Here is a 19299-nt window from a genome sequence, read left to right on the forward strand (position 1 = left end):
TCACCATGTTGGCCAGGATAGTCTTGATCTCCTGACCTCGTGATCCACCTGCCAGGTGTGAGCCACTGCACCTGGCCAACTATTTTAACTTTTAGTGTCTGTGGTTAACAGGCTAGGGAAAAGAGATTAATTCAGAGTATGAAAGTAAATACCTTTACAGAAATTATTTCAAAGGAAAGAGAGGAGAGTGACCCAGGTAAGAACTGGGTTTTAAATTAATCAATGTGGTGCATGGCCTTGAAATAAATAATAATTATTCCAATTAATACTGAAATAATATTAGAGACAAGGTCTTGCTAATGTTGCCAAGGCTGGTCTTGAACTCCTGGGCTCAGGTGATCCTCCTGCTTTGGCCTCCCAAAGTGATGGAATTACAGGCACCGCACCCAACCCAGAAAGAATGTTTTTAAGAAGTGACAAATTTGTTAGCTAGAGGCAGTCAGAGGAAAAAGCAATGCCATTTAATCTTTGCTGCCAATTAAAAGCAATCCTTTCTAGAATGTTACCTACAGCTCTGTCGAATGCAAAAAATTGAATCAAGGTCTGTAACATCCCCCCAGTAAACTGAAGAACATTCCCCCAGTTGCCCTCTATGCAGACAGTGTGTGTGAGATGAGCTCATGCATACTTAATCACATTGATAGGACGGCTGCTGTGCTCAATGGCCACAATGATGCCTCCAGAATCCAGGATGGTGTAATAGTGGGGTCCTTCCAGCATCTTTGTCCAGGAGTAACCCCCGTCATCTGAGATGTACACATCTGGGACCATCACTGAGATGGCATCCCCCACGCTACCTGCAACATAATCCGCCATCTCATCAGCACAAATAGGCAATGAAACAGAGAGGATTTACTCATGAGAGAATAATTTTGAATTAATTTATTCTGATTATTTCCTATCAAGCCTCTATTAGTAGGAAAGAAGGCTCCCCAAAACTTGGGAGAAATTGTGTTGCTCTTTCTGATAAGAGTTGATGAAAAACCCAAAGTATTGTTATAATGTTAAGAAATTCTACCAAAGGAATGTAAAAACATCCACAGTGTTTCTTCTCAGAGGGTTCAGAGCCTGTGGCTAAGTTTCGGTGTGCCTCAGCCACTGTTCCAGCTGGAGTGGTGAGTGGGAGCTCCTTACCATGAGCAATGACAATGCCTACAGCATTCGGCTCTGAGAGTGGGGCCATTGGAACATTCAGTTTCTGGGAGATGCTGTATGAAGCATGAATATGAAGGCTGCACTGTGAAGAAACAAAAGCTTAGATTAAAACCAGAGACAATTTCTTGAATCATCTCACAGAGCCCTTCCAATAAAACTTTAAGTTAACTGAGACCTAGGTAAATGTACCATCTTAACTATTTATTTAATATTTAGGTATATAGTTCAGTAGTGTTAAGTATATTCACACTATTGTACAACAAAATCTCTAAAACTTTTTTTTTTTTTTTTTTGAGATGGAGTTTCGCTCTTGTTACCCAGGCTGGAGTGCAATGGCGCGATCTTGGCTCACCGCAACCTCCGCTTCCTGAGTAGCTGGGATTGATTACAGGCACGTGCCACCATGCCCAGCTAATTTTTTGTATTTTTAGTAGAGACGGGGTTTCACCATGTTGACCAGGATGGTCTCGATCTCTTGACCGCGTGATCCACCCGTCTCGGCCTCCCAAAGGGCTGGGATTACAAGCGTGAGCCACCGCGCCCAGCCAAACTTTTTTATCTTACAAAATTCAATCACCAATTAAGCAACAGTTCCCCACTTGTTCCTCCTGCCAGCTCCTGGAAACTACCATTTTACTTTGTTTCTATGAATTTGGCTACTCTAGGTACCCTTATAAGTAGAATAATACAATATTTATCATTTTGTGTCTGGCTTACTGCACTTGGCATAATGTGCTCAAGGCTCATCCATGTTGTATTAATAGCTATGTCAGAATTTCTTCCTTTTAAAGGATATTATTTATTTGTGTATGTGTTTATCTGTATCCACATACACCCCACATTTTATTTACTAATTTATCTGTCAATAGACACAAGCTGCTTCTACCTTTTGGCTATTGTGAATAATGTTGCTATGTACATGGGTGTATAAATGTCTTTTTGAGGCCCTACTTTCAATTCTTTTGGGTATATACCCAGAAGTGGAATTGCTGGGTATGATAATTCTATTTTTAGTTTTTTTAGGAACTACTATACTGCTTTCTGAAGCAGCTGCGCCATTTTACATTTTCACCAACAGTGCACCAGGGCTCCACTTTCCCATATCCTTGCCAACACTTTTTAAAATAGTAGCCACCCTAATCTGTGTGAGGAGACTCACTGTGGTTTTGACTTGCATTTTACTAATGATTAGTGATGCTGAGACTCTCTTTACATGCTTGTTAGTCACTTCTATATCTTTTTTGGAGAAATGTCTATTCAAGTTTTTGCCTATTTTTTTATTCAGGCTATTTATTTGTTGTTGAGTTGTAGCTCAGTGGCATACTCTTGATTCTGAAATGTACTAGAATATTTGGAAGCAAATATACAATTATTTCCCCACATGTAACCTGTCTCAGTTTATTTTTGCATTACATCAAAGCCTCTGACAAATGTTTAAAGCATGACTCTACACAAATAAACCTGATAACCACTCGATATACCTCAGACACTGTACAAGATGTGGTGGTGGTTTGAAATAAGATCTAGTCTTGTCTTTAAGAAACTGGTGTTTTAGGCTCCAGGCACACTCTCACAGACCCAGGCTCTAGGCCTGCCCCCAAGGTACCAGGCCCCAGGGCCCAGCCAACTGGACCCCTGCATCAGGCCGGCCCCTGCAGGCTCTGGTTAGGGCCCACCCCTGCACCAGGTTGGCTCCTGTGTATCTACTGGTGTTCCACCTAAAGATTCACTTACAAGGTCCACCCTAGTAGATCCTACTGCCAGGACTACCTCAGTGGACCCAGCCTCCAAGCTACCTCCAAAGACCAAGGCACCAGGCCCACCTACCTGCAGAACCTGTCAGCTGCCCCCCAAGAATCTCTGAATGAGCTACCTGGTAAGGGCTTCCCTTGCTGAAGCCATCTGTAAAGGACTATGTGTGTAAGCGAGCACACAAGCTGAAAGTAGAGATCAAAAAAAGATATTCCACACAAACAGTAGCCAAAAGAGAGCAGTGGCTATATTTATATCAGACAAAATAGACTTTAAGTCAAAAACTATCATAAGAGATAAAGTTACTACACAATGATAAAGGTGTCAATTCATTAAGAGCATATAACAATGGTAAATATAAATGCACTCAACATTAGAGCACCTACATGTATAAATCAAACATGAACAGAACTGAAGGAAGAGGTAGACAACAATGCAATCATAGTAAGGACTTCAATACTATACTTTCAACAATGGATAGATCATCCAGACAGAAAACAAATAAGGAAAGAGCAAACTTGAATAACACCATACAAATGGACCTAATGGACATATACAGAACATTCTATCCAACAGCAGCAGAAGATACATTCTTGTCAAGTGCACACAGAATATTCTCCAGGATAGTTCATATGTTAGGCCACGATAAATAGAAGACTGAAATCACCTCAAGTATTTTTTCAACTACAACATTATGAAACTAGAAATCAAAAACAGGAGGGAAATTCCACACGAATACTGAAATCAAACAACATATTCTTGAACAACCAATGGGTCAAAAAAGAGGGAAATCAAAAAATATCTTGAGACAAATGAAAAGGGAAACACAGCCAGGCGCGGTCGCTCATACCTATAGTCCCAGCACTTTGGGAGGCCGAGGTGGGTGGATCACGAGAACAAGAGATCGAGACCATCCTGGTCAACAAGGTGAAACCCGTCTCTACTAAAAATAGAAAAATTAGCTGGGCATGGTGGCGCACGCCTGTAGTTCCAGCTACTCGGGAGGCTGAGGCAGGAGAATTGCTTGAACCCAGAAGGCGGAGATTGTGGTGAGCCGAGATCGTGCCATTGCACTCCAGTCTGGGTAACAACAGCAAAACTCCAACTCAAAAAAAAAAAAAAAAAGAAAAGAAAAGGGAAACACAACATACCAAAACTTAAGGGATGCAGCAAAAGCAGTTCTAAGAAGAAAGTTTACGGTGATGAATTAAGAAAAAAAAAAAATCTCAAAAATCCTAACTTTATACCCCAAGGAAATAGAAAAAGAAGAACAAACTAAGCCCAAAGTTAGCAGAAGGCAGGAAACAGTAACAGAACAGAAATAAGTGAAACAGAAGTTAGAAAAATAATAGATCAATGAAATTTAATTTGGTTTTTTTGACAAGACAAAAAAGTGACAAACTTTTAATTAGAATAAGAAAAAAGAGAAGACTCAACTAAAATTAGAAATATGAGACTAGACATTACAACTGATACTACAGAAAAACAAAGGATCATAAAAGTCTACTATGAACAATTATACATCAACGAATTGGATAATCTAAAAAAAAAATGAATGACTTTCTAGACACATACAGCCTACCAAGACTGTATCATGAAGAAATAGACGATCTGAACATACTATTAAGAGTAAGGAGGCTCAATCGGTAATAAAAAGTCTCCCAACAAGAAAAGCTTAGGACTTGATAAATTCAATGGTGAATTCTAGCAAACATTCTTCAAAGAATAATAATACCAATCCTTCTCAAACTCTTCGAAAAATTGAAGAGAACGGAAGACTTCCAAACTCATTTTATAAGGCTGGTATTACAGTGCTATCCAAACCAGACAAGGACAGTAGAAGAAAACAAAGTTACAGGTCAATATCTCAATCAGAAACAAGACAAAGATGCCCGCTGTCACCACTTCTGTTCATTATAGCAACAGAAGTCCTAGCCAGAGCAATTAGGCAAGAAAAAGAAATAAAAGACATTCAAACCAGAAAGGAAGAAGTAAAATTGTCTGTCTGCAGATGACATTAACTTATATATAAAAATCCTTAATCTTTAAAGACTCCACCAAAAATCTGTTAAAACTAAAAAACAAATTAAAAAAAGTTGCAGATTATAAAATCAACATATAAAAATACAATACACACTAAAAACTATCCAAAAAAGAAATCAAGAAAATTCCATCCAACAGCACAAGAAAAAAACTTAAAAAAAAAAAACAAAAAACTTAGGAGGTTGGGTGTGGTGGCTCATGCCTGTAATCCCAGCACTTTGGGAGGCTGAGGTGGGTGGATCACGAGGTCAAGAGATTGAGACCATTCTGGACAACATGGTGAAACCCCGTCTCTACTAAAAATATAAAAAAATTAGCTGGGCATGGTGGCGCGTGCTTGTAATCCCAGCTACTCAGGAGGCTGAGGCAGGAGAATTGCCTGAACCTAGGAGGCGGAGGTTGTGGTGAGCTGAGATTGAGCCATTGCACTCCAGCCTGGCTAACAAGAGTGAAACTCTGTCTCAAAAAAAAAAAATAATAATTTAGGAATAAACTTAACCAAGGAGGTGAAAGATTTGTATACTAAAAACTACAAAACATCGGTGAAAGAAACTGAAGATGACAAAAATAAAAAAATAAAAAAGGAAATATATCCTATGTTCCTGACTTGGAATAATTAATATTGTTAAAATGTCCATACTACCCAAAGTGATCCACAGATTCAATACAATGCCTACTATTTTGACTGTCTTTTTTACTATTATATGGTTATAAATAACCCTCTTTCTGAGACAACACAGAACAATCCACAAACATATTAATTAATTAATTAATCAGCTGTTTACTGAGTACCTACTATATCTCAGGCACTGTTTTAGGTACTTGCAGTATATCAAGAACAAAACAACCAGGTGTGGTGGTTCACATCTAATCCCAGTGGGAGGCTGAGGTGGGAGGATCATTTGAGGCCAGGAGTTCAAGACCAGCTTGGGCAACATGGCAAAAACCCATCTCTACCAAAAAGTATCAAAATTAGACAAGTGTGGTGGTACATGCCTGTAGTTCTAGCTACTCTAGAGGGTGAGGTGGGAGGACTGAGTGAGCCCAGGGAATTTGAGGCTGCAGTAAGTTATGATTATGCCACTGGACGACAGCCTGGGTGACAGAGTAAGACACTGCCTCTTAAAAAAAAATTCCAATAGTATTTTTCACAGAAATAGGAAAAACAATCCTAAATCTTATATGGAACCACAAAAGACCCTGAATAACCAAAGCAATCGCGAGCAAAAAGAACAAAGCTGGAGATATCATGCTACCTAATTTCAAAATATACTATAAAGCAATAGTAATCAAAACAGCATGGTACTGGCATTAAAAACACATATAGACCAATGGAACAGAATAGAGAGCACAGAAATAAATCTATGCATTTATTATCAATTTATCTTTGACAAAGGTGCCAAGAACACACAATGTGAAAAAGACAGGCTCTTAAATAAATGGTACTGGGAAAACTGAGTATCTATATGTAGAAGAATGAATTTCAACCCTTATTTCATGTCATATGCAAAAATTAGCTCAAAATGGATTAGAGACATAAATGTAAGACTTGAAACTAAAAAACTGCTAGAAGGAAACATAGGGAACAAAGCTTCTTGACATTAATCTGGGCAATGGCTTTTTGGATATGACCCTAAAAGCACAGGCATCAAAAAACAAAAACAGACAAATGAGATTGCATCAAACTAAAAAAGTTCTGCAAAGCAAAAGAAACCACCAAAAGAGAGGAGAGAGACAATATATGGAATGGGAGAACACATCTGCACACCAAACATTTTATAAGGGGTTAATATCCAAACAAATCAATAGCAAGAAAACAAATAATCCAACTAAAAAATGGGCAAAGGATATGCAGAGCCATTTCTCAAACAAAGACATACAAATATAGCCAACAGGTATATGAAAAAATGCCCAACGTCACTAATCATGAGGGAAATACAAATAACGATCACAATGAGATAGCAACTCACCCGAGTTAGAATGGCTATTAGCAGAGAGTTAAAAGATAAGTTGGCAAGGACATGGAAAAAAGGGCACCCTGTACACGGTTGGTGGTAATGTAACCCGATACAGCTACTATACTATGCATACTATGCAATACAGTAAGAAATTTCCCTAAAAAATGAAGGACAGCAGGGCAGGGTACAGTGGCTCATGCCTGTAATCCCAGCACTTTGGGAGGTGGAGGCAGGCAGATCATGAGGTCAGGAGTTTTGAGACCAGCCCGATCAACATGGTGAAACTCCATCTCTACTAAAGACACAAAAAACTAGCTGGGCGTGGTAATGCACACTTTTAATCCCAGCTACTCGAGAGGCTGAGGCAGGAGAATCACTTGAACCTGGGAGGTGGAGGTTTCATTGAGTTGAGATTGCTACACTGCACTCCAACCAGCCTGGGCAAAAGGGTGAGATCGAATCAGAAAGAAAAGAAAAGAAAAGAAAAGGGGAGAGAGAGAGAGAGAGAGAGAGAGAGAGAGAGAAGAGAGAAGAGAAAAGAAAAGAAGAAAGAAAGAGAAAGAAAAAAAGAAAGGAAGGAAGGAAGGAAAAAAGAAAGGAAGGAAGGAAGAAAGGAAGGAAGGAAAGAAAGAAAAAAGAAAGAAAGAAGAAAGAAAAGAAAAGAAAGAAACGGAACTAGCAATCCCATTTCTGGGTATATATTCAAGAGAAATGAAATTGGTATGTCCAAAAGATATCTGTGCTCCCATGTCCACTGCAGAATTATTCATAGTAGCCAAGATACAGAATCAACCTAAGTGTTCATTGATGGACAAATGGATAAAGAAAATGGAATATTAGCCTTAAAAAAGAAGGAAATCCTGCCAGGCATGGTGGCTCATGCCTGTAATCCCAGCACTATGGGAGGCTGAGGTGGGTGGATCACCTGAGGTCAGGAGTTCAAGACCAGCCTGACCAACATGGTGAAACCTTATCTCTACTAAAAATACAAAAATTAGCCGGGCGTGGTGGCACATGTCTGTAATCCCAACTACTCAGGATGCTGAGGCAGGAGAATTACTTGAACTGGGGAGGCAGAGGTTGCAGTGAGCCAAGATCTCTCCACTGTACTCCAGCCTCAGTGGCGGACTGAGACTCTGTCTCAGAAAAAAAAAAAGAAGGAAATCCTGTCATCTGTAAAATCACGGTGAACCTGAGAGGCATTATGTTATGTTAAGTAAAATGAGCCCAGCACAGAAAGACAAAGACTGCATGATCTCATTTAAAAGTGGAATGTAAAAACGTCAAACTCACAGAAGCAGGGAGAATTGTGGCTTCCAGGCGCTCGGGGTAGGGGGAGATGAAGGCCAAAGGGTACATAGTTTCAGTTATGCAGGATGAATAAGCTTTAGAGAGATACATTGTGACTATATACATTGTGACTACAGTCTAGAATACTGCACTGTTACTTGACATTTGCCATGAGATTAGATCTGAAATGTTCTCACCACACACACACCCCCAGGATAATTTCGAGGTGACACATATGTTAATTAGCTTGACTGTGGTAATCATTTCACAATATATACATATATCAAAACATCACAGTGTACACTGCAAATATATGTACAATTTTTATTCGTCAATTATGTCTCCATAAAGCTGGGGAAAAAAGAAAATATGTCAAAGACAAGTTGAGGTATGCAGCCAAATGAAAGTTAGTGCTCTAAAAGAGGCTCAAAATGGCTAAAATGTTAGATATATATTATGTATATTTTACCACAGGCAGAACTTCCCCCAGGAATAGTGTGGGTGTTCAGGGAAAAGCAGTGGGTTACAAGGGGTGTGTCAGGGATAAGGTGGGCAATGACAATGAAAAGGCGACAGAGGGCCCACCAGGAGAGAACCTTCACTCACCAGGTCAGGGACAGGGGCCATTCACAGGCCAAGGGAGCCACATCGAGTGCTGGGCAGGGAAAGGCATGGGGAGCCTGCAGGCGGCAAGGCAAACACAGAGCCACTGAAGCTGCCCAGGCTTAAAATGAGGAGGGTGGCAGCCAGGCAGGGCCAAGGCGGAGATGGGAAACAGGTCAGAGGGTTGCATAGAAGCAACAGTGCTTGAGAGTGTAAAGGAGGAGAGTGTGTTGGGGTGGTGTAGGGAGGCACATTTTGTCTCACCATCTGAGGCTCTTAAAACAAAACAGAAAACCCTGCCTAGAATAACAAAGTGCATGTCAGTGACAGGGATCCTGAGGAGAGCTCAGGAACTACTGGTGCTTCCATTTCTGAAGGAAACTCCAGCTGTCCCCGCAAGCTCCTCTCACATTCTGTGAGAGCCAGATAACAAGCTTTTTTCCTTTTTTCCTTGCCTGCCAAGGCCTACCACTCCTGGCTTTGGCTCTCCTGGAGTGATACATCTGTAGTTCCGGCTCCCAATCTCTCGGCAAGGAGGCCTCCAGTGGCCATGGGAGCCTAGGCAGAGGGAAAGGAAGGGTGGATCCTCTTCCTCTTGCTTCCAATGAGCAAGGCTGTGCGCTGTGTATGAAAGGTGGAGCTGTGGCTTCTTGCAGAATTTCTAAAGTCTCCCAACTGCCATACTAACCCCTAACTAATCACCAGCCCCTCTGGCCATTGTTTTCATTCAGTTTAGTGAACCACAAATTGTTAGCCCTCAGTTTTGCTCTTCTTTAAAAGATAGATAATCCATAGTATTTTGACCTTTCCTCAGTTCTTACTTTCCAAATTCTAAGTTAATTTCATTACTCTCATCTCCAAAATTTTCATCTTATGCAGGACCCTAAGCAAGTATGAAACTTCATCACCCAGAAGCCTGGTGCTGATTGGAGCACAAGGGAAAGGCTGCTGTGCTCTGCACACACTGGAGTAAACAAACCTCATTCTTGTTTTTTGCTGTGGCATCACATTCACTGTTTTCAGGCTTCCTCAGGTGCTTCCACCTTCCTCCTTGGTCAAAAGTAATCATGGTCTGGATAGAATTATCTGAATGGGAAGAGAACGGCATTAAGTCTGATACACTGGAAGCACCTAGTTAGATTTAGTTTATCATTGCATAACTCCTGAGACCGTATAGCACCTGGAGTCTGACAAGCTTTTAACACCTTACAAAACTGCTCAGTGTTGGTGAGGAATGGAGCAGTGCTTTAAATATGATATTTGAGGCTGGGTGCAGGGGATCATGTTTGTAATCCCAGCACTTGGGGAGGCCGAGGCAGGTGGATCACCTGAGGTCAGGAGTTTGAGACCAGCCTGGCCAACATGGTGAAACCCCGACTCTACCAAAAATACAAAAAATTAGCTGGGTGTGGTGGTGGACTGTAATCCCAGCTACCTTGGGAGGCCAGGACAGGGGAATCGCTTGAACCTGCGAGGTGGAGGTTGCAGGGAGCCAAGATTGCTCCACTGTACTCTGGCCTGGGCGAAAAGAGTGAAACTGTCTCCAAAAAAAAAAAAGATATTTGAAGAAGATGTCCCACCTGAACAGAACCCAATTAATTCCACAAATTATCTAGGACTGATACTCTTTGAAAAAGGTACCTTTTAACTCCTTATCAACATGAACAGGCTGATGTCTGTTCTCCTTCCTTGCTTGCTTGCCTGGGAAGCAAAATCTACCATAGGAAGGCATCCTAATCTTTATTTAGACAAGGCCATGACACTACGCTTGTTTTAGTGACTCCTGAGATTGAGTAAATCTGCACAGTTCTGGATTAATAACTGAATTTTTGTCTCTCTCCTACTCTATATCCTATCTTTCTTATACCTTTCTTTTTACCCCTTGTCTCTTCCCCATTCTTATTTTCAATGATATAAACTGTTGCAGGTTTTAAATTCAGAGATATCCTTTGAGTTTTCTTTTATTTGTATTTATTTATTTATTTTTGAGATGGAGTTTTGTTTTTGTTGCCCAGGCTGGAGTGCAATGACACAGTCTCGGCTCACTGTAATCTCTGCCTCCTGGGTTGAAGTGGTTCTCCTGCCTTAGCCTCCTGAGCAGCTAGGATTACAGGCGCCTGCCACCATGCCTGGCTAATGTTTTGTATTTTTAGTAGAGACGGGGTTTCACCATGTTGGTCAGGCTGGTCTTAAACTTCTGACCTCAGGTGATCCACACGCCTCAGTCTCCTAAAGTGCTAAGAGTACAGGTGTGCGCCACCGTGCCTGGCCTTGAGTTTTCTAAGAAAAAGCAAACAAGAAAGCAAATAAAGGAAAATTCATTTATTCAACAAACATTTACTGAGTGCCTACTATGTGAATTATGTGAAAACTTGTTTTTTTTTGAGACAGAGTCTTGCTCTATCATCCGGGCTCGACTGCAGTGGCACCACCTTGGCTCACTGCAACCTCCGCCTCCCAAGTTCAAGAGATTTTCATGCCTCAGCCTCCTGAGTAGCTGCGTGCCACCAGGTCCGGCTAATTTGTATTTTTAGTAGAGACGAGGTTTCACTATGTTGGCCAGGCTGGTTTCAAACTCCTGACCCCAAGTGTTCTGCCCACTTCGACCACCCAAAGTGCTGGGATTACAAGCATGAGCCTCTGTGCCTGGTATGAAAACTTTCTGTAAGCCTTTGGGAATATATCAGTGAACAAAACAGACAAAAAAATATTGTGAAAAATACATTCCAGTAGGGTGAGACAAGCACTAGTCATAGTAAATAAGTAAATTATGTAGTATGCTAGAAAGTAAGTACTATGGAAAAACTTGCGCCGCTAAAGGTGGATTGAGAGTCTGTGCGTGAGAAAGGGAAGGTAAACTGGAATTTAAAATAGCATAGTCAGGGCAGGTCTCATTCAAAAAGTAACACATGAGCACAGACATATCAGCCTTGCTGCTATCTGGAGAAGCAGAGGGAACTGTGGTGCAAATCTCTAATCCACGCACGTGCATGCGTACCTGGTGTGTTAAGAACTGGCAGGCAGACAGTGTGATGAGAGTAGGGCAGATGGAAAGAGAAGAGCTGGAGATGAGTCAGGGAGGAAATCAGGAGCCGCATCTCCAGGACCTTGTAGGCCACTGCCAAAACTTTACAAAATAAAAACAGGCCCTACCTCCTACCGAAAAATAAATATGTAAATAAAATGACACTTTAAGAGTCTTTGTACTGGAGATTGATGTGTTTATTTGTATAATGGGGCCTAAGGAAAGGTGAGCTCTGTATAGCCATTGAGTAGAACACGAGAACCTTGGCTGGCTATTGCTATGCCCTTAACAAGAAGAGCAGGAAATGGGTCAAATTCAGGCTTATTCTCAAAGCCTACATCTCCCAATATAGAAGACTCATTTTATAACCTAAACAACATAGACTCAAAACATCTTTCTTTCTACTTGCTGTTGCTCTGCTCACGCCTAGCTCTATTTACCATAACTTACTTAAACTTGGGAGCCACAATTTGCATGGGTTTGGTCTGTCCCTGCGGGACTCTCCTTATCCCTTCTCCCGCCGCATCACCCAATGTCTCACCACAACCACCAGCCCAAACCCTCCTGTGACTTTGATACTCTGCTTGTGTCGTTCCTTCAGCTGAAAATGCCCTTCCCTCTTCATTCCTGCCTATCATACTTCAGACTCAGTCTTAAATGTTTTTAGGGTGCATTCATTGTATGGTTTTGAGTGCAAGGCTCTTCAGCCGTTTATTCACAGACTCATTCAGCAAATATTACTGAGCATCTGCTACGTGCCAAAATTGTCATAAGCACCAGAGAAGCATCAGCAAACGCAACTTTAAAAATCTCTTCTTTCCACAGGACTTGAATGGAAGCTTCTTCAAAGAAGATCTTCACATGGCCAACAAGAACATAAAAAGTTGTTCAACAACATTAGTCACTACAGAAATGCAAACCAAAGCTATAAACCAGATACTACTTTACGCCCATTAAGATAGCTGTTATAAAAATAACAGAATACGGCTGGGTGCGGTAGCTCACACCTGTAATCCCAGCATTTTGGGAGGCCAAGGCGGGTGGATCATGCGGTCAAGAGATCGAGACCATCCTGGTCAGCAAGGTGAAACCCCATCTCTACTAAAAATACAAAAATTAGCTGGGCATAGTGGCGCGTGCCTGTAATCCCAGCTACTCGGGAGGCTGAGGCAGAAGAATTGCCTGAACCCAGGAGGCGGAAGTTGCGGTGAGCCGGGATCATGCCATTGTACTCCAGCCTGGGTAACAAGAGCGAAACTCTGTCTCAAAAGAAAAAAAAAAAAAAAAAAAAAAAAGAATATAATGTGTTAGCAATGAAGTAGAGAAACTGGAATACTTTTGTATTGCATGTAAAATGGTACAATCATGTGGAAAACCCACTGGTATTTCCTCCAAAATTGAAACACAGAATTATCATGTGATCCTCCTATTTGACTCCTATATATATCCCGAAAGGAATTGAAAGCAACAACTTAAAAACAGTTACATGTATACCAATGTTCATGGCAGCATTCGTTATTGGTAAGAGTCAAAAATGGAAACAACCTAACTGTCCATCAATGGATGAATGAAAAATAGGCCAGGCATGGTGGCTCATGTCTGTAATCCCCGCACTTTGGCAGGCCGAGGCAGACAGATCACTTGAGGTCAAGAGTTCGAGACCAGCCTGGCCAGCATGGCGAAACCCCGTTTATACTAAAAATACAAAAATTAGCCAGGTGTGGTGGCACATGCCTGTAATCCCAGCTATTCGGGAGGCTGAGGCAGGAGAATTGCTTGAACTCAGGAGACGGAAGTTGCAGTGAGCCGAGACTGTGCCACTGCACTCCAGCCTGGGCAACAGAGCAAGACTCCATCTCCAAAAAAAGAAAAAAAATAAATAAAAGGCACTATATTCAAACAAAGGAATATATTCTATCCTTAAAAAGGAATAAGTGAAATTCTAAAACATGCTACAATATAGTTGAACTTTGAAACTATGCAAAGTGAAAGAAGCCAGACATACAATAACCAATAGTGTCTGATTCTGCTTGCATGAGCCACCTATTAAAGGCAAATTCATTAAGACGAAATAGAATGTTGCGTTACCAGAGCTGTGGACTGGGTGGGGATGAGGAGTGCTTGTGTACCTGGTGCAGTTTCTATTTGGGATAATGAAAAAGGTCTAGGAATAGGGGTGATGGTTGCACAACATTGTGACTGGGCTTAATGCTACTGAATTGTACCCTATACAATGTTTAAAACTGCAAATTTTGTTAGATATATTTTGCCACAATAAAAAAAAAAGGAAACAGGCCAGGCACAATGGCTCATGCCTGTAGTCCCAGCACTTGGGAGGCCGAGGCGGGTGGATCACCTGAGGTCAGGAGTTCGAGACCAGCCTGACCAACATGGCAAAACACTGCCTCTACTAAAAATACAAAAGCCAGGCATGGTGGTGCATGCCTAGAATCCCAGCTACTCGGGAGAGGCTGAGGCAGGAGAATCGACTGAACCTGGGAGGTGGAGGTTGCAGTGAGCCAAGATTGCGCCACTGCACTCCAGCCTGGGCAATAAGAGCGAAACTGTGTCTCAAAAAAAAAAAAAAAAAAAAAAAAGACAAGTAAAAAATGTACTTGGCAAGTGACGGTTACGGGGGACAGGATCCCCTGAAGGCTCAAACCCTACCACATGCAGCTGAAGGTGCAGTGCAGCACTGTGATGCCCACACTCACCTTCGGAGAGCACGCTTGTTATGTAGACGCCTCGGAGGGAGGTCACATTGGTAAAGTCCGTTTCTCCGCCTGTCGTAGTGTAGAGATGTCGGTCCAAAGACTTGGAATAGACAATGCCTCGATCATCTGAGGTAAAGATTGTGCCAAACCCAGTGTCTGAAATAAGCAAACAAACAAAAATACTAAGTCTCGGGTGGAACCAAAGAGAAAAACAATAGTCTAACCACACGATTGTCTGCCGACTAAACGCAGTAGCCAATTGTGTCTCTTCATTATGAAGACTCAGACCTGAGAATTAATCAAGGTTTGATACTCAAGATCTTTATGCCCATCTTTAATTCTAGTACCCAGCTTAGTGCCTGGAATATGCCAGATGCTGAGTTTGTTGAATAAATTAATCAGATGCTACAGAAAGCTCTTCCCAGATATATTTTGGAGAGTTTCTGTGTTTAGTTTCCACATTTCTAAATCTTTACACTCTAGAACAATGCTTTTTAAACTATCTATGGTGAAGGATCAATTTGTAAGACTTCCAGCCAGTGCAGTGGCTCATGCCTGTAATCCCAGCACTTTGGGAGGCCAAGGCAGGAGGATCACGAGGTCAGTAGTTTGAGACCAGCCTGGCCAACATGGTGAAACCCTGTCTCTACTAAAGATACAAAAAATGATCTGGGCGTGGTGGCGCACGCCTGTAATCTCAGCTACTCAGGAGGCAGAGGCAGGAGAATCACTTGAACCCAGGAGGCAGAGGTTGCAGTGAGCCGAGATCGCACCAGATTTCCAATATGTCACAAACTGACGCTTTTGTAAACCTAATAAAATACTAATCATTAAAAATGAAAAGGCAGACAAAATACAGACCCCTAATTTTTTATCATTAGATCCAACAGACATAAAATTGCTTTGTTGAAGGGTCAGAAGAGTTTCTAAACTCTTGCTCTCAATCTCTGTACTTATCTGGTAACAGAGAGTCTGCACAGTCAGTACCAGTCTACTGACCATTCTTTGAGCAGCTCTGCTCTGGAACACCTGAACATACACACGAGCTACCTTAGAGCACCAAAACAAGCGGCATTTTTAACAGGGGCCACAGATGATTTCTAGGACAGAATAATCAGTATGACACTAATGAACTTCTAGGGGTAAGAGGAAAACTCAACATGTAAAAAGGAAAGCTGCTCAAAGCTTACATCTCTATGCTTTCAAAGGCGAGCCACCAAAAAGCTCTTACCTCCAGGTTCATCTACATGCATGAATACCATGTCATCATTCGCTGCCAGAATAGAATAGAACTGTTCCTGCCCCACAGAGGGGAGTTGGGCCATACTCCACGTGTCCCCTTGATCTGTTGAAACGTGGATCCTTCTTGTTGTATCCTAGAACAGATGCCAATATTTATCTTTCTAATTTTCTGCCAAGATGCCATGTACAGGGACATGAACAAGAATGTTTTTCTTTTTACAGAGACCAAGTCTCACTCTGTAGCCCAGGCTAGAGTGCAGCAGTGGCACAATCTCAGTTCACTGTGAACTCCATCTCCTGGGTCCCAGTTCCAGCAATTCTCCTGCCTCAGCCTCCCAAGTAGCTGGAATTATATGCATGAGCCACCATGCCTAGCTAACTTTTATATTTTTAGTAGAGATGGGGTTTCACCATGCTGACCAGGCTGGTCTCGAACTCCTGACCTTGTGATCTGCCCACCCTGGCCTTCCAAGTGCTGGAACTACAGGCATGAGCCACTGCGCAGGCCCAAGAATGTTTTAAATAATTACTATTATCAATTTCTCCACTGGGTACAATGGCTATAAATGAAAGGTCATAGTACCAATTACCAAAGCAATTTCTAGCCGCTAGCAAAGTTGCAGGTAATGGAACAATCCATTCTATTCTAAGTAAGGCTATCTTGGCTTTCTCTCTGAATTCTTCATTCTGATGCAGCCCTGTAAGATATTGTATGTCTGATCTCTGATAGTCCATCTCCTTCAGCAGAGCTAAGGATTTGATGGGAACATTACTAGGCTGGCTTGACAGCCATTTGCATACACTCACTCCGATAATTCTTAAAATGATGACTGATGCGTAAAAGTTTGGTCCCTTTCAGACGATCCCTGCATAATTTAAATACTTATATAATTAAGAGTCTAGAAAATAGCGATGAAACTCATGTTTGGGAGATCACAAGAAAAGTCAGGATGTAACATACCTCCTCTCTAAGGAATTCTCTCAGAATGGCCAGGAGGAAGGGAATAGGCATGGGCTGGAAAGAGGCCGGCTAACTCAACAGTCCTGATTTCCTTCTCCCTCCCAGTCTTCTTTGCTGGATTCTTCTCTTTCCAACCTTTCAGTTGTGGGTGCTTCAGGGATTGCTCAGTCCTCCTACCTCTTTGCTACTTACTTACCCCTCCAGAAGGTATCATCTAGTCACATGGCTTCAAATACCATAGCAATTAGGGAGATTCATATACCCAAATGCTCACTTAACATCTCCATTCAGATATCTAATACATGTCTCATATCTAGAACTGAATTTTTTTTTTTTTTTTTTGAGACAGAGTCTCACTCAGAGTGCAGTGGCATGATTGTCGCCACTGCAACCTCCAACTCCAGAGTTCAAGTGATTCTCATGTCGCAGGCTCCCAAGTAGCTGGGATTATAGGCACGTGCCACCACGCCCGGCTAATTTTTTGTGTATTTTAGTAGAGACGGGGTTTCGCCATGTTGGCAAGGCTGGTCTCAAACTCCTAACATCAAGTGATCTGCCTGCCTTGGCCTTCCAAAGAGCTGGGATTACAGGCCCAAAACTGAATTCTTGATTTGTCTCCACAGCATGCTCCTTCTGCGGTCTTTGCCATCCCAGGAAATGGCACCACCATTCAGGGACTTAGGATGACGACTCTGAAGGTACCGTTGAATCTGCTCATTCTCTCACAACCCACATCAAATCCATCAGCAAGTCCTATTAGCAATATGCTTATAAATATATCCACAGTCTCGCCCACTGCCAAGGGCCTGGCCCAGCTACCACCTCCCTGGCTTGGACTCCCGAGAGCGCCCCTGTCAGGCTGTTCTGCACACACCTATTCTTCAAAGAGAAGCCAAATCCCAGCATACCCCTGCTCACAACCCTCCCACAGCTCCCAAAACAGGAAGAGTAAGGCCCATATTCTAATTGTGACCTAGAAAGGCCATGTAAGGTCTGGCCGGGCCCACTGTGGTCCCACTTTGGACTACTCTTCTCTATGCTCCCCTCATACTGCCCTTCTCCCCTTTGCTTAGATTGATGAAGCATGCTCCAGGCTGAGGGTCTCCGCACTGGCTGTGCCTCGTCCTCCTCTCCTCCCAGATGGCCACATGGTCATGCTTTCAGTTCACTTAGTCCCAGAGAGTCCATCCTAAACACCCTAAAAGAGCACTGACTCCCGACACTTTCTTAGTCTGCTTTAGATTTCTTCACGGCTGTTGTATTTTTAGTAGAGATGGGGTTTCACTCCATTTTAATTACCGGATACACACACACACACACACACACACACAATTTATATTTATTTATGAGACAGGGTCTTACGCTGTCACCCAGGCGTGATCACAGCTCACTATAGCCTCAACCTCCCAGGCTCAGGCGATCCCCCCACCTCAGCCTCTCAAGTAGCTGAGACTACAGATGCACGCTACCATGTCTCCCATGCCCAGCTTATTTTTCTATTTTTTGTAGAGATGGGGTTTTTTCATGTTGTCCAGGCTGGTCTTGAACTCCTGGGTTCAAGAGATCCACCCGCCTCAGCCTCTCAAAGTGCTGAGATTCAGGCGTGAGCCACTGCCCCAGCTTTCGTATTTATTTTTTGAGTATTTATTTTCCCCCTTAAATATAAGTTCTGAGAACAAGAAATTTACCTGTTTTGTTCACTGCTACATTCATGGGACATAGAATGGTATCTGGCATATAGTAGGCACTCAGTTAATGTTATCTAACTGTATTTTTATTCTTGGATAATGAGCAAGAGTTTACTTTCTACAGATGTCCATGTCTGAGTAATGCTGAAACACTGAATCAAAACATCCTGGCTGGATGTAGTGGCTCACGCCTATAATTCCAGCACTTTGGGAAGCCGAGGTGAGCAGATCACCTGAGGTCAGGAGTTCAAGACCAGCCCAGCCAACATGGTGAAACCTCATCTCTACTATAAAAATACAAAAATTAGCCGGGTATGGTAGCACACACCTGTGGTAGTAGCCACCTGGGAAGGTGAGGCAGATGAATACCTTGAATCTGGGAGGTGGAGGCTGCATCACTGCACTCCAGCCTGGGCAACAGAGCAAGACCCTGTCTCAAAAAAAACAAAACAAAACAAAACCAAACACCCAAAAAAGATAACAGAATTCACATGGTGGCAGGAGGCCAAAGTGCAGAGTAGCCTATCAGAGTTAATCATCCTCTGCGAAAAGAATCAGCCCCAACACTTACAGTGGTATTAAATATAGAAAATAGACAAGAAACTCTGTCAGTGCCAAGTAATAAAGATAATCTATATGAGAGATATTTGCAGAAATATCAGACCCCAAAGAGAAGAGAGAAATACCTACCTTATCAGCCATCACAGAGGCAAAAAGGAAACGTCCCCCAAGACCAAATGAGTAGATTTTCACGCCAATAGTTTTGAAGCTTTTCCCCAAGTCTGAAGTTCTCCATAATTCCAGAGCCCCAAGGTCAGCTTCTTAAACAAGACAAAATATTAATTAAAATTTCACCTACTGGTTAGTC

General features: G+C 42.2%; 1 protein-coding gene across 7 annotated transcripts in view; it reads right to left on the reverse strand.

Annotated features, from left to right (window-relative positions):
• The window catches only part of SORT1 (sortilin 1), an 88046-nt gene that overhangs the window by 18254 nt on the left and 50493 nt on the right, over window positions 1–19299 (reverse strand). For 4 of the 7 annotated variants that reach the window (XM_035252381.3, XM_035252379.3, XM_078332697.1 and 1 more), the window contains 6 exons: window positions 19122–19252; window positions 15772–15916; window positions 14541–14696; window positions 9781–9887; window positions 1135–1237; window positions 629–797 (listed from right to left, as the gene is read on the reverse strand). In XM_035252381.3, coding sequence (XP_035108272.3) covers window positions 629–797; window positions 1135–1237; window positions 9781–9887; window positions 14541–14696; window positions 15772–15916; window positions 19122–19252 — 811 coding nt within the window. The remainder of the gene's footprint in view (window positions 1–628; window positions 798–1134; window positions 1238–9780; window positions 9888–14540; window positions 14697–15771; window positions 15917–19121; window positions 19253–19299) is intronic. The other 3 variants (XM_017974996.4, XM_035252380.3, XM_078332698.1) reach the window with 1 other exon arrangement.

Source organism: Callithrix jacchus, chromosome 7, assembly GCF_049354715.1.
Source record: "Callithrix jacchus isolate 240 chromosome 7, calJac240_pri, whole genome shotgun sequence".
NCBI classification, from domain to species: Eukaryota; Metazoa; Chordata; class Mammalia; order Primates; family Cebidae; genus Callithrix; species Callithrix jacchus.